The sequence below is a fragment of the Myotis nattereri genome (genome assembly GCF_964212035.1).
Source record: "Myotis nattereri genome assembly, chromosome: 19".
Lineage (NCBI taxonomy): Eukaryota > Metazoa > Chordata > Mammalia > Chiroptera > Vespertilionidae > Myotis > Myotis nattereri.
The window spans coordinates 10,314,706-10,328,864 of NC_138095.1; the positions used below are offsets into that span (position 1 = coordinate 10,314,706).

General features: G+C 41.8%; 1 protein-coding gene across 2 annotated transcripts in view; it reads left to right on the forward strand.

Annotated features, from left to right (window-relative positions):
• Window positions 1–14,159, forward strand: part of ATXN2 (ataxin 2) — a 95,323-nt gene that overhangs the window by 75,421 nt on the left and 5,743 nt on the right. Inside the window, exons 21-26 of one of the 2 annotated variants that reach the window (XM_081113379.1) lie at window positions 1,694–1,747; window positions 7,488–7,633; window positions 8,205–8,432; window positions 10,558–10,726; window positions 11,507–12,376; window positions 13,203–13,271. In XM_081113379.1, the coding sequence (XP_080969505.1) occupies window positions 1,694–1,747; window positions 7,488–7,633; window positions 8,205–8,432; window positions 10,558–10,726; window positions 11,507–11,535 (626 nt within the window). In that variant the 3' untranslated portion in view covers window positions 11,536–12,376; window positions 13,203–13,271. Of the gene's footprint in view, window positions 1–1,693; window positions 1,748–7,487; window positions 7,634–8,204; window positions 8,433–10,557; window positions 10,938–11,506; window positions 12,377–13,202; window positions 13,272–14,159 lie in introns of those variants that run through there. The other variant, XM_081113378.1, reaches the window with a different exon arrangement.

The following is a 14,159-nucleotide window of genomic DNA, read 5'->3' on the forward strand; positions in this document are numbered from 1 at the left end:
TCGTGGTTTTTATGCTTCCGCAGAACATTTTCATTTGAAAAGCACTTGACCTTGGACCCTGAAGTCCATTCAAGTTTGGGTAAATAGGAAGTATTGCAAACAAAACAAATCACTAGACCTAGTGTACTAGTCATCAGAGCCAGTTCTTTAGTGCTCAACCAGATCTGAACTGCTCTCCTGCATTTTACCCAGGTTGTATTACATTGATGTCTGTTGATGAGGGCTGGCTAGGGGCAAGGCTGTGAACTTGGTATGATTGTTACTGGTTAATTGAGGTTTTCTTAGATACTTCATACCTTAAAAAAGAACACTAGGGAATTATTTTGTTCTTTGCTGTTATAAACCATAATTTTAATCTGCTAAAACAAGTTTCTTATTAATTCTTCAGTCATTTAGATATTCTAAATCCTAATTATGCCAAGTACAAATTTTAAGTGTTATTTTAAACTAAGACAAAACTCTTACATAGAAATATAATTGTGTACTCATCTCCTTTGAGTACAATATTTATATATTGTATTCCCAAAGGAACCAAGTATTTTGAGTATGAGGTTTGTGTTTAAGCAACATCCTACCTAGATTTTTAAAACTTTTTATGTAAACAAGAATATGTACCCAGATGTTAGTGGCAGCTATGTCACCTTTTGATCATTAATTGGTCATAGGCAAAGGCTTAGAGAATAGAATGAGAGACTGATTATTGTTTTTAAATTTTTGGTGTATTTAATATAAATATGCTAACAAATTACTGAATAGTTAATTATTAGGATATATGTATATGTATACGTATATATTCTAAGTAATTGTTGACCTTGTTCTCTTTGTAGCTATCTTAAAAAGGACTTAGATCACAAACTTCAACTCTTTGATCTTAAACTAACTTTTATCCTTGACTCTGCCCCCTCCCTCCTAAGAAGTTACTTTTTGTTTCCTTAACATCTAGTTTTCTAATTCATCTTTTTTGTTTTATGGCAGTGTTTTATTTACCTTTCAGAAATAGTTCTGAGACTTTCTCTACAGGAAGAGTTAGATCCAGAATCCTTTTTTTGGTTTGTTTTTGGTAATTCAATGCAGATATATTGGAAAATATAGTAGGCAAAAAGATTTAAAATGCATCTATTGTCCTTCCACCTGACAACACCTGTTAACATTTTGGTGCATATCCTTTCAGCCATATTTAAACGCGTGCACACACACACACACACACACACACCCCTTTATGTAGTCATTGTAATAAGAAATGATATACTCAATGTTTAATATTGCTATTATGTTTTTAAAATTTGGGTCCAGTTTCAGATGCCTAAAAACATCTTCTGTTAATAATGACTTACAGAATTGTTTATCTTTTGAATTAAACTTGTGTAATTTTTATTTTGGTACATTTTTGATATCAAGGTTATTCAGTGGAATGCCATGTTGGTCTGTTTATTAGATAATAATGTTATTCCTTTTCTTTAAGCAAGTCAGCCTGCAGAATTTGACATTCCAGTACAGAAGAAAAGTGTCTTTTTGTTCAGCCTTCTCTTATTTAATTTTGTAGCAATGTTTAAAGTGCTTGTCATCTCTTGTAAAATAAGAATGAATTATGCATGAATAAAATAAGAAATTACTAAATATGTCAACCTTTCCAGAAAATTAGGAAAATGTAGACCTCAAAAGCCTAATTTACCTTTCTATTTCCCAAATTCAGCATGTCCCAAATTACCATACAACAAGGAGACAAGCCCTTCTTTCTACTTTGCCAGTGAGTTGGGTTTTTTATACTAATTTTAATTAAACAGTAAAACACTTTTTAAAGAATACACGTTAAGGGAGTAGACTTGTTGAACAATATTTTCCTTGTGCCAGACAAAATATTAAAGATATGTGTACCTGTAAATAATTCAGAGCTTTAAAAAAGAAATACAACCCAGCTCAAGAAAGCTGGGTTAAAAAATTCAGTTGTTTCAGAAATTAATTTTTGCATACCAAGCAAACATGTGACTGTTTTGGAAATGCCTAATATTTTCCTTGTGTGAAAAACTTTTCCTGAATCACTTTTTTTTTTTTTAACCAAGCCACAAACTTAGTATTAATAACAAGAACAACCACAACTTTAAAACGTTAGTTTTTCTAATATTCTGGTAAGAAACTTATTCTTACAAGATTTTGAATTGAATAGGATGGAAAAACTAGGGGGAAACATTTCTGTCTTTTTAATCTTTGCATGACTGAAGGTTTAAAGTATTTGTAGCAGACACCTCGGGATGTCTTAAGCTTAAGCAGGAAAGCATGACCTAGCAGAGATTATCTTTGGCAACACTAGCCCCTCTCACCTCCAGTGAAAAGGTAAATGATTGCTCCTAAAGGGAGAAAGTCTGGACAGAGCTTTCTTTTGGAAATGAACTTGGAAGGTGTGTTTTCTCTATTTGTAGGGCAATTTTTCAATAAAGCTAGTCATGGACTTTTGGTTTTGAATAAAATGGCACTAACTTGCAGAAATCCTTTAAAATTTTATGCCAGTAATGTGTCACTTTATGTGAAATATATATTCTAGGAAACATTAAAATTTTACTTTAGGGACTAAATTTTGAATTATTTTAGAATGACTCAATGTCTGAATCTACTAAATGCCAGATTTTAAAAAGCATTTAGAAAACATTTGACTTAACATTTTTATTAATTGTGCCATGACTTGGTATCCAAAAATAAGTGTATAAATATTATTTATGTGGTGCTAGGAAATGTTAACAAATTTAATCCTTTAATAGATGCTCTTTAAAAAGGAGTCTTGCTGTATATATACTATTAAAGGGAAACTGTATGTAATATAGTTATGTAAAAGACAGTGTCAGTAATTTTATTATGTACTCAGTTTGAGGTCTCAAATGTAGTTATCCTCACCATCTTACTGTCTCTGTTAGTTTTGGAGTCCATTTCCTGGTAAGTGGCTAAAAGGTCCTTAATCATCACACCTAAGCATTAACTGCCTCAGCACAGCTTCTCTTAAAAAGGAGTGTCAGTCTTTTTAAAAGAAACTAACGGTGAGGCTGCTATTTGTAATTTAATTTGCTGCCATTTTGTCATGGTTTTGGTCTAGTTGACTTTTACTCCCCTTTTAAAGAGTTTTCAACTTCACTTCCTTTTTTTCTAAATTTAACATCAAATTTAAAAGTTGGAAGATTTTGTTTTGCTTTGTTTAGTTTTTAAAGTTTTGCAGTGCTGGTGATCTCTCATGACTTGTGCATCCAAGGTCAAAATGAAAACACCTACTTGCAAATTACACACACAGGACTGAATTGGCTTCAGTAAGATCATGGCTTAGGAAACTATTTTGGGAATGTGGTTAGTGCTAGGAGGATTTGAAAAACCATGTCTTTATAGTTTTGAACATTTGTATCAAGGAACACAGCAAGTAGGAAACTTCTGGACCAGGTCTGGCCAAAAAAAGGGATACTTCTTTGGTTTGCTTGACCTAATTCAGGTTTCATGAAGGCAACTTAAGTTTTATAAATAGAAGTGTTTAACTGATGAATAGTTAAATCAAGCTGTTGAAGAAAATTCACTTTATTGTTAACCTGTCTGAAATCTTTAGCTAAATTAATGAGCATGTATAATAAAAGCAGTTAAATGATACACTTAATAACCCTCAGAACTTACTGCCCTTTGCTCTCCACTTCTTTTTCTCAGATTCTGTTACATTTTTTTTCTCATTTACTCTACATTGGTTCCCTTTCTCTTGTCTCTCTCTTTTTTTTTTAATACTTTTTAAAATATATATATTTTATTGATTTTTTTTACAGAGAGGAAGGGAGAGGGATAGAGAGTTAGAAACATCAATGAGAGAGAAACATCTATCAGCTGCCTCCTGTACACCCCCTGCTGGAGATATGCCGGCAACCAAGGTACATGCCCTTGACCGGAATCGAACCTGGGACCCTTCAGTCCGCAGGTCGATGCTCTATCCACTGAGCCAAACTGGTTAGGGCTCTCTTGTCTCTTTTCTTTCCAATTATTTCCCCCCTCAGCCTTTTTTTTTTTAATCCTCATCTGAGGATATGTTCATGTATTTTTTAATTGATTTGAGAGAGAGAGGGAGGGAGAAACATTGATGTGAGAGAGAAACATTAATTAGTTGCCGCCAGTACATGCCTTGACCAGGGATCAAAACCAAAACAAGGGCATGTGGCCTGATCTGGGATCTAGCCCACAACATTTTGGTGGAAGGAACCATGCTCCAACCAACTGAGCCACCCTCTCAGGCTTTTAATTTTCCTTCTGTCCATCTTTTTTGGGTCTCATTCTTCTGGCCTTTCAAGGAACCAAACTACAGGTTGTCCCCCCAAAATGTACACACACTTTAACAGCTGATAGCTCAGTTTTGAAAACGAAATGTATTTTAATAAGGACTGATTTATAATTATTCAAAGTGTGTATCCATTTTTGGGAGGGACACCCTATATATTTTTGTTGTTATTTGTATTGAATTAATTAGCTGGCCACTCAGTTTTTGTATTTGAGGAAGAAAAGGAGTTCATGGATAAGGTACTTGCTTTATATCTTTTAAGCAAGAAGAAACTAACCAAATGAAAATATTTCTAATTAAACTTTAAATTTTATTTGCAGCTTATGAACTATAGATTACATCTGCTTGATTTTTCTTGTATACATTGCAGTTTACCGGTGTTTAGGGTAGGAAAAGGATGGGGTTTTTTATTTTTTAAAATGTTTTTATTGATTTCAGCGAGGAACAGAGAGGGAGAGATAAAAACACCAAGAATGAGAGAGAATCAGTGATTGGCTGCCTCCTTCACGCCCCACATAGGATTGAGCCCCTGCCCCAGGCATGTGCCCTGACCGTGTGAATTCGATCCGTGACTTTCTGGTTCACAGGTTGATGCTCAACCACCGAGCCACACCGGCCAGACAGGATGGGTTTGTTTTTTTTTTAAAAACAAAAACCTATGTGGGTGTACGCAGATTAGTTGAAGTATAGTACTATGAAGGCAGATGAGATATAGATTTGATTACTTTATAGGCTTTAAATAATTGGTAAACTATCACAGAGATGCCCTTTAAAAATGTATAATAAAATGTATTTTATCTTTAATTTTCTTCAAATAATTTCAAGGTTTTTAACATTTTTCTAATTGATGAATAATAATTACAATTATCTTGCCGAAACCGGTTTGGCTCGGTGGATGGAGCGTCAGCCTGCGGACTGAAGGGTCCCACGTTCGATCCCGGTCAAGGGCATGTACCTGGGTTGCGGGCACATCCCCAGTGGGAGATGTGCAGGAGGCAGCTGATTGATGTTTCTCTCTCATCAATGTTTCTGGCTCTCTATCTCTCTCTCTTCCTCTCTGTAAAAAATCAATAAAATATATTTTTTTAAAAATAATTATAATTATCAGACTTTATGGGCACAGTCTCTTTGTAATGGTCATGCTAGAGTTTGTGTTTTTATTGTTACTTTTAATTTTCTTAATACATTGGTTATAAGATAATTAAAAGTAAAATTTAAAACTTTTTAGTACAAAAATTTCTTGAACAAATAAAGTTTATAAAAATAGGAACTCTGAGATTCTGTACTCTATGAGATCTCATGAATAGAATTTGGGATTAGGGATTGCTTTTCCCTAGACAGCCTTGGTATTGCTGCAAATGAAACATTTGAGAAGCTTGGAGGCAGGAAGTGTGAGTGACTAGACATCGCTGTCCAATAGGACGTCCTGTGGTGATGGCCTAGTGCTGTCTCACCAGCCGCTTGCTGCATGTGGCTGTTTTAGTCATTTAAAAATAAATTTGACAGGCGGGTTGGAGGGTGTGGAGGAAAAGGGACATCTGTAATACTTTCAACAATAAAATAGAAATTAAAAATAAAATGAATACATTTGAAAAATAAGTAATATTTTTACAAGAACAAAGATTAGAAATTTATGTCAAATCTTTTAGTCCAAGTCCGTGCCTAGATAATTTGAGGGGATCTGAAAGTCAGCTTACTGAGTGTGCTGGTGAAGAATGGCCTGTAATAAGCCCGTAAATGAGGAGAAAGACTACTTTCATAGACTTTCCAAGTAGGAAAGCAGTTAGCACATTATTTTTCCTGGATCCCAGAAAACAGTCACTGAGTCTTCTTAAAGAAAACACCCAGAGAAATATGATATTGTATGTCAGCTATACTTAAATTAAAAAAAAAAAAATAAGTCTGTTAAAAAGAGGAACAAAATACACCCAGAGAATGTTACCACTGTTTTCCTTGTTAATATGTTTCAATGTATGGTAACTCTTACAAGTTAGGGAACTTTCCCAATCTATAAACGAAAGTGTTTTCTGTGTTTTCTTTGTTTAATCTTCTCTGGCACACCCCCCTGCCCCCCGTGGTGTTGGCAGTTGGATGCACAGGTGGTCCTAGCACTGGCTCTTTGCCTTGCCCTTGCCTCTTTTAAAAGATACATATGCAGTTGGAGAGAGGACCAGTTGGGCTGGAATGTTGGTGGCCCTGGGCCTACAAGGTCAAGCATTCCAGAATTGCTGTGTGTGTCTAATCCTCTGCATAACATTGACGTGGGACTCACCCAGAGGTATTTATCCTGGTGACCTCACAGCCTTGCCTGTTAGAATGCTGGAGTCCGGGTGCCTGATCCCAAAGCAGTGCTTGCTTCAGCCCCCATCTGTCTGTGTATGTTTGGGCTTGGCTTCTCAGGGATCTGAGGAGGAATTTGAGAGAAGGCTGGAAGCCACAGGTTGCTAGAACGCTGTCCTCTGCTCATTGACACGTCATGATTTGTGTTTGTATCAGTTTGCTGTTGATAGTCACAAAGCAATTAACCCATCTTACTGTGCTTTTGATTCTCAAATTGCTCTTTTAGAAAGAGGTGAATAGATGCATCTATACCTAATCTCCCTGTTTTATACCAAGATATGGTTCATGCTAAGATTCACAAAGAACTGGCTTTGAGTTCTTATCTTTAATGAACATGTTTTTACTTAAGTTGGCTCATCATGTTTTCTCTGAAGTTACTCTAACTAGTAACATTCTATCTAAAGGCGGAGGTGCTTTGAAGAGACTCCATTTTCTACATAGTTTAGGTAGTTCTATACTGGATTCTTATAAAGCAAGGTGAGAGATTGCTGAACAGGGAGGGGCCAGGTGGCTTCTGTGAACAACTGAGAATTGTGGTCATTGTCCCTAAAGATAGAGCCTTGTCTTTGCTACATTCCTTATCCAGCCCCTCATTCCCAGTCTGTGCCCATGGGACACTGCCCAGCTCCAGGGCAGTAGCATGGTGAGGTTAGCCAGATGATGGCCTTGAGCTAAAGTGCGTGCGTGCGTGCGTGCGTGTGTGTGAGGGCGGGGTGGGGAATATTGTTTCAAATGTAGAGATTGGTAACAACATAAGTTAGGCCTTGAGCATCAAGAAAGCTCATTTGGCGCGGCATAAGGAGCAGTTGGGATCTGCACCTGTGTCAGTTGTACACACTCCTTTTTTTTTTCACCTCAGTTTCCACTGGCTCCCTTGCTCAGCAGTATGCGCACCCTAATGCTACCCTGCACCCACATACTCCACATCCTCAGCCTTCAGCCACCCCCACTGGACAGCAGCAAAGCCAACATGGTGGAAGTCACCCTGCACCCAGTCCCGTCCAGGTGAGGAGAGACCCAGAGGTCTCCATGGCATTGCTTCCTCTTCTGTGCTGTGTTTCTTCCGTGCCAGGATTGGGGCCTGGGACTACGTGATCAGAACACCCAGCAGCCCAGTGCTGCCAGCGTGCATTCTGCAGACGATGCCCCTGGGGCTGGTTTTAAGTCACATTAAGAGAGATAATAAGAATAAACAGCATTTAAAAATCTAATTTAACGTAGATAAGGAATTTGCTTGGGACTTTTTTTTTAATTCCCACTGTTTATATGATGAGTTTTTTTGTTTCTTGAGTCACGTTTGTTAACGAAGATGGTTGAGTATTTCTGACATCTGTCGGCTCCGTGGGCAGGTCTTGCTTCACCTCGCTGAGACTGGGGCTTATCCCAGAAAGGAGGTCTCTGAATGGGTCCCACCCTCTCTTAGCTCCCTGCTATTCTCCTGTGCTTGCTATTCCCGCCCCCTAGATGCGCCAGGTGGAGCCCATTTTCATGCACAAGGCTCAGCTTTTGTGCGGCCCTTAGCTGTTTTTCATAAAAAAGGTGGTTTGCTTAATTAATTCTTTCTGTCACTTTGCAGCACCATCAGCACCAAGCCGCCCAGGCTCTCCACCTGGCGGGTCCGCAGCAGCAGTCAGCCATTTACCACGCGGGGCTCGCACCAACCCCGCCGTCCATGACACCTGCTTCCAACACACAGTCGCCACAGAACAGTTTCCCAGCAGCACAGCAGACCGTCTTCACAATCCACCCTTCTCACGTCCAGCCGGCATACACCAACCCGCCCCACATGGCCCACGTACCTCAGGTAAATCAGCTTTAGCCAACTTTCTGTGAAGACAAGTAGAATAGGAAGGTTATCAGATAAGCAGCCAAGAGCCGGATGCTCTCCAGGCTAGGAAACCCTGTGTGATTTGCCTGTCTCCCTTCTCCTGCTCAAATACACGTGATCTGGCCCTAAATGGATGTTTGTGTGGTTTTGTAATGGGGTCAGTGAAGTTGCTGATTGGTCAGTCCTTTAACGTTTTCCAGCTGAGACCGAGACCATATAAATATCTTTGACTCTGGAATGCAACCCGGTCCTCCTTCCCTTCCTGTGTCTGCTTTCTATGTTTAAATAGCTTCATTGAGATATATATGTATGTCTCCATACATACACTCTCTCTCTCTCACACACATACACTGTGTCTCTCTCTCTCTCTCTCTCTCACACACACACACACACACACACACAATATGAGGTGTGTGGCAGGGAAGATGGACCTTCACAAATTCTTAACTCTCTGGCTACCCTGGGCCTGTCAGCTTGAATGTTGGTCACATGGATCCAGAGAAATCTCTCCTGTTTTCTCTGGCTGTCCATACATTCGTCTTGACCATGTGTTGAACTGCTTAAGCGGCTTGCCCTTGTACATCGGTGCCGTGTAACGAGAGGCTGAGAGCACCCAGGTGTTCGCATTTTTCTTAAAGAGCAGCTCTGGAAGCACTTTGGAGCTCATCTCCAGTGTACACTTTAAAGGTTGGAAGGTGCGGTTGCTGTCTCAGTGGTTGCTGTTTGCATCAGCTGCTGACAGAAGTCCGATGCTATCCAGGGCCAAGTTGGGTTGTCGTAAGGAGGCAGAGGACCTGCACTGAAGTTGGGCTCTAACACTGTCCTTGAGGCCCGCCCTGGAGCTGTGGCAGGCGAATTGGCTGTATTCGATGTCTCTTTTTGCTGCTTTCATAACAGCACTTAGGTGGGTCTGACTAGACTCCTCACTGAGCTCCAGTTCATGTCCAAGTGCACCCCTGAGTCTGGTGTGGGGCTGGAGAGGACACTCTGGCGCTCTCGGGTGGCCGTGTCACAGACCCCCAGCTCCGGGAGTTGGCGCAGTGTGGCACTGCAGCGGATGGTTCGCTCTGGATGTGGGCGGGATTGCTGTGGTCAGTGTGGGCCAGCGTGGTTGGTTGGCTGGATCAGGAGCTTCATGAGAGCGGGGTCCTGTAGATGTCGAGCAGAGGCTGGTGGCTAAGTAGGTGTGTGAATATAGGTCGGGGTTCCTAAAACCTCACTTTTGTGTTTTTGTGCTGAAAGAGCAAAATGGATTAACACAGGGAAGCCAGATACGCCATGGGCCCTTTTGAAAATGTAAGATAATGAAAACAGCATTTCCTTCAGGCTTATCAGGGTCTGGAATTGTGCACGGTGTCGAAAGGGCTCTTCCTGGCCCTGCCAAAACCTTCCCAACTTGACAGTGAGACCAGGTCGAACTCACTGTCACTCGGTACAGGGACACGGGGCTGGACGGACTGTTTCTTCCTCTCCCCATCTCACTGGCGCCATTCCCCGCAACCTCCCCTTCCTCCTCCTCCATCAGCGTCTCTTTCGGCAGAGCAGATTCTCTCCTCACTGCCCTGGCTCCTTCCCCACTGAGAGTGCTGGTGAGCAGGCAGGAAGTAGAAGGGCTGGGTGGGGGGCAAACAAGAAGAGTAATCCGTGGAACAGAATTTGACAAGCCTCCACTTACAAAGTGATAATCTGCTTTCCTGTTTGAAAGGAACAGCCTTTGTAAAACTACTTCAGGCCCCTCATGGAAGCCAGATTCTCAAGCGTGATTGCTTCTCGCCTGTTACGTTGGACAGGTGGCCCTGGGGTCTGAGCTTTGTAGAGAATCACGTGATCAGAAATGAAGGCTAGGACACCACAGTCCTGATTCTCCCCGTGCTCAGTGGGTGTCTGTCCCCTCAGCCTTGCAGGATCGCTCTGCTAAAGGGCGAAGCATGTCTGTAGGGCAATTGATGTCCCACTAGGGAGTGTCCCCAGAGAAAAGAAGGGGCCCTGAGGGCCCACTGTTGCCCTTTCCTGAGAGCCCCAGCCCCTGAAAGGAACACAGTTAACATGTTGTTTCAGCTGGAGATGTTGCCTGTATGCGTAAAAGAGCTCTCTGTTTCAGGCTCATGTACAGTCAGGAATGGTTCCTTCTCATCCAACTGCCCATGCGCCAATGATGCTAATGACGACACAGCCACCCGGCGGTCCCCAGGCCGCCCTCGCTCACAGTGCACTACAGCCCATTCCAGTCTCGACAACAGCGCATTTCCCCTATATGACGCACCCTTCAGGTGAGGCGTGTGTGTGCAGGGGCCGCCGGGCACCCCAAGCATTCTGCTCGCACAGGTCGAATGGCAGGCAGAGCCAGCGCTTCAAACCCTGCATTTGAGAACTAGCAAGACCCGTCAGTGTGCACAGTAGGGACTGTGACGATCAGTCAGTGTCAGGGCCTGAGGCTCCGGGCCGAGTCTGTGTGTGTTCTGATGGTCCAGGTTTGGCTTGAGGAGCAGCGGCAGCTGTGGAGCTGATGCTGCCTAGGACTCAGTTGGCCTTCCTTGTTACGACAGGCTGGGCAGGGCAGCGGTTTCCTTCCTGAGTCCCAGTCTGCGTGGGGGTTACCACCATGATAGTTTGATCGTAGCTCTGGAGAATACTGCTGATGAGCAGTGCTGTGTGTGGATCGGCTCTGTGTAGCATTCGCTCCAGCCTGCACCCTGACAGGGAGAGGCCGTGATTGTGCTAACACTTGAGACTGCCATGGCGTTCCTCTGAAAGCAGGACTGGTGCTTGGCTAATATCTGGGGAGGGGGTATGTTCCAGCCTGTTTCTCTACCCCATGAGCAACAAGTCTTCTGGGAGTTTTATCTGAAGTGGTTTTACGTCTTACTGGTTTGTTCTACCCCTCTTTCCCCTCCTCCCCCTTTGGTGCAGATGGGAGGGGGAAGTGAACTAAATTTTGAGTCCTGTTCAGCTAGCACAAGGATAGTTTACAGTCACGTGCTGCAGAGACACTAGGCTGATGTGCGGTGTTGCCAGTTTTCTGTTTAAATATTCACTTTTCTTTTTTACAGTACAAGCCCACCACCAACAGCAGTTGTAAGGCTGCCCTGGAGGAACCGAAAGGCCACATTCCCTCCTCCCTGCTACTGCTTCTACCAACTGGAAGCACAGAAAACTAGGATTTCATTTACTTTGTTTTTTAAAAATACATGTTGATTTCTTGTAACATCCAATAGGAATGCTAACAGTTCACTTGCAGTGGAAGATATTTGGACCGAGTAGAGGCATTTAGGAACTTGTGGGCTGTTCCAATTCCATATGCTGTTTCCGAGTCCCGCAAGTACCCCAGCTCTGCTTGCTCAAACTGGAAGTTATTTATTTTTTAATAACCCTTGAAAGTCATGTATACATCAGCTAGCAAAAGTAACAAGAGTGATTCTTGCTGCTATTACTGCTAAAAAAAAAAAAAAAATCAAGACTTGGAACACCCTTTTACTAAACTTGACAAAGTTTCAGTAAATTCTTACCGTCAAACTGACGGATTATTATTTATAAATCAAGTTTGATGAAGTGATCACTGTCTACAGTGGTTCAACTTTTAAGTTAAGGGAAAAACTTTTACTTTGTAGATAATATAAAATAAAAACTTAAAAAAAAATTAAAAAATAAAAAAAGTTTTAAAAACTGATATCCAGTTAGTGTGTGTTTGTATAAGCTACTAGTTAATACCAAGGCAGGAAGGCTGTATTTTCTTAATATCCTGGAAGGTTAGTTGTCAAATGATTTTTCTTCTTCACCTTTAGTTCTGGTTCAAGGTATCTCTAGGAAAAGACAAGACTGAGATATTCTCTTTGGTGGATAGAGGTCCGCTTCAGAAGGAGGAAGGCTGGCCAGAGTTGGGCAGCATTGAAACTCCACACCCTCAGCCTGACGCTGATTCTGTAAGCTTCCTTTTCAATCCTCCTGAACCCAAATGAATGTCCTTAGCCAGGGGTCCTGACTCAGACATCTGTCTGTTTTACCAGTAGGGGGCAGGAGATACTTTTTAAAAAGCTGTGAATAAGATACACCTGAAACTGATATATGTCAACTGTAATTGAAAAATAAGAATTCATTTTTTAAAAAAAGAAAATTAAAACTGATAATCCGGAGGGCAGAAGAGGTGCAGTGATGTGCAAAGCAGTTTACAGCTATAGACTCATAAGCACTTGTTAATGTCCTCAATTTATGGGAGGAGAACAAAGGGAAAAGCAAGTGTTTGTGCAGGGCAGCAATTTCAGAGACCATAGTCATAATACACAGAGCTTTTAGATATTGTTGGCAACAAATCAATATTCTGAAAACATTTTTTAATTCACATATAGCAATTTATACATTATAGCAAAATTTGTTATTCAAGAATAAGTTACTTGTACAGTACATAAACAATATATAACAATTTGCCAAATACCTTCTTCTGCCTGTAATGATACAAGATTGAACCCATTTTCTGTGTTGTTACAATGTGGCTTATTCCAGCCCAACACTGGGTGACAGATGTGTCCTTGTTAGAGGCAGTGGAAATATACAAGTTCCTCTAACCTGTGGGAGATGTTAGAGCTCACATGACATTTGCAATAGGAGAGTTAGCCCTGAATAAAAGCATGAAGGAATCTTAGGCAACCCTTAGGGAAGGGAAGAGTTCAAGGCCTTGATTTTATATATAAAAATAGTGTTTTGTGGTCTAAGATTTTAATGATTGCTATTCCTTTTTCCTACACGGTCCAGAAATGATCAGAGGCAGAAGATTTATACCAGATAAAGCCATATGGATTGCTGGTCTAAAATTCAAGGCAGGTTAGTTGACTTAATTCTTTGGTGCTGGTGACTGTTAGTTTGTAAAAGTTCGTTAAAGTCAGATTCAGGAGGTGACGGTGCTGAGAGCAGTCCCCTGGCTGTTGTCTGGTTGGAGAGAACTGCAGCGGTCGCAGTACTTACTGTCCCTTTGGCACTCACAGCCCGGCTTTCCGTGGAGGTGCTGGCTTGGCCCCTTGAGGCCAGCGTTGGTCACATCGGGACTGGAAGGAGGGTGGCATGTGGGCTGGCTGCGGCCAGCAGGGTCACTGTGAGGGATCAGCCCAGGACCCACTGCTCCCTCTTCTCCAGCTCTGCCTGCTCTGGCAGGAAGGAGGCCTGGCTTAGGGTCACCCCTTCCCAGCCGTGGCGGGGCTTTCTGTCGGGATGTATTTGAGGTGTCCTGGTAACTCAGACACATTTGGAAAGGAAATACTTTCCTTGAACATTTATACTGGAGCGGTGACTTCCAGCTCTCTGTTAGAATCTGAGCTGGTACTTGGCAGCCAGTGGGCCAGAGCTGAGCCACTAGTTTGCTGCCTCTTGGTACTACCTGAGACGTCTATGCTGAGACTGCTTAGAAGTGGGTGTCCCTGACTTGAAGATGTCATAGCCCAGATGTGGAGGGAGGGGGTAGGTGTGTTTCATTGTATATTTTGCCCTTTTTCTGCACCAGTGACTTGTCAGCATGGACTTTGTGATGAGCTTTATCTTTTAAGAGACATTCAAAATAGTGCGTGCTCCTCTGGTTCATGCTTTGCTTAGCGAAACCTGCTTGGTATATAGAAAAAAAGTGTCCTTAGAAATGGACCGAAAATTTGGATCGGGGTCGGATCTGCTTTACAACCTGTGGAAACACCCAGGAGTGTTGGTTTTAAAAGTGAAGAGGTG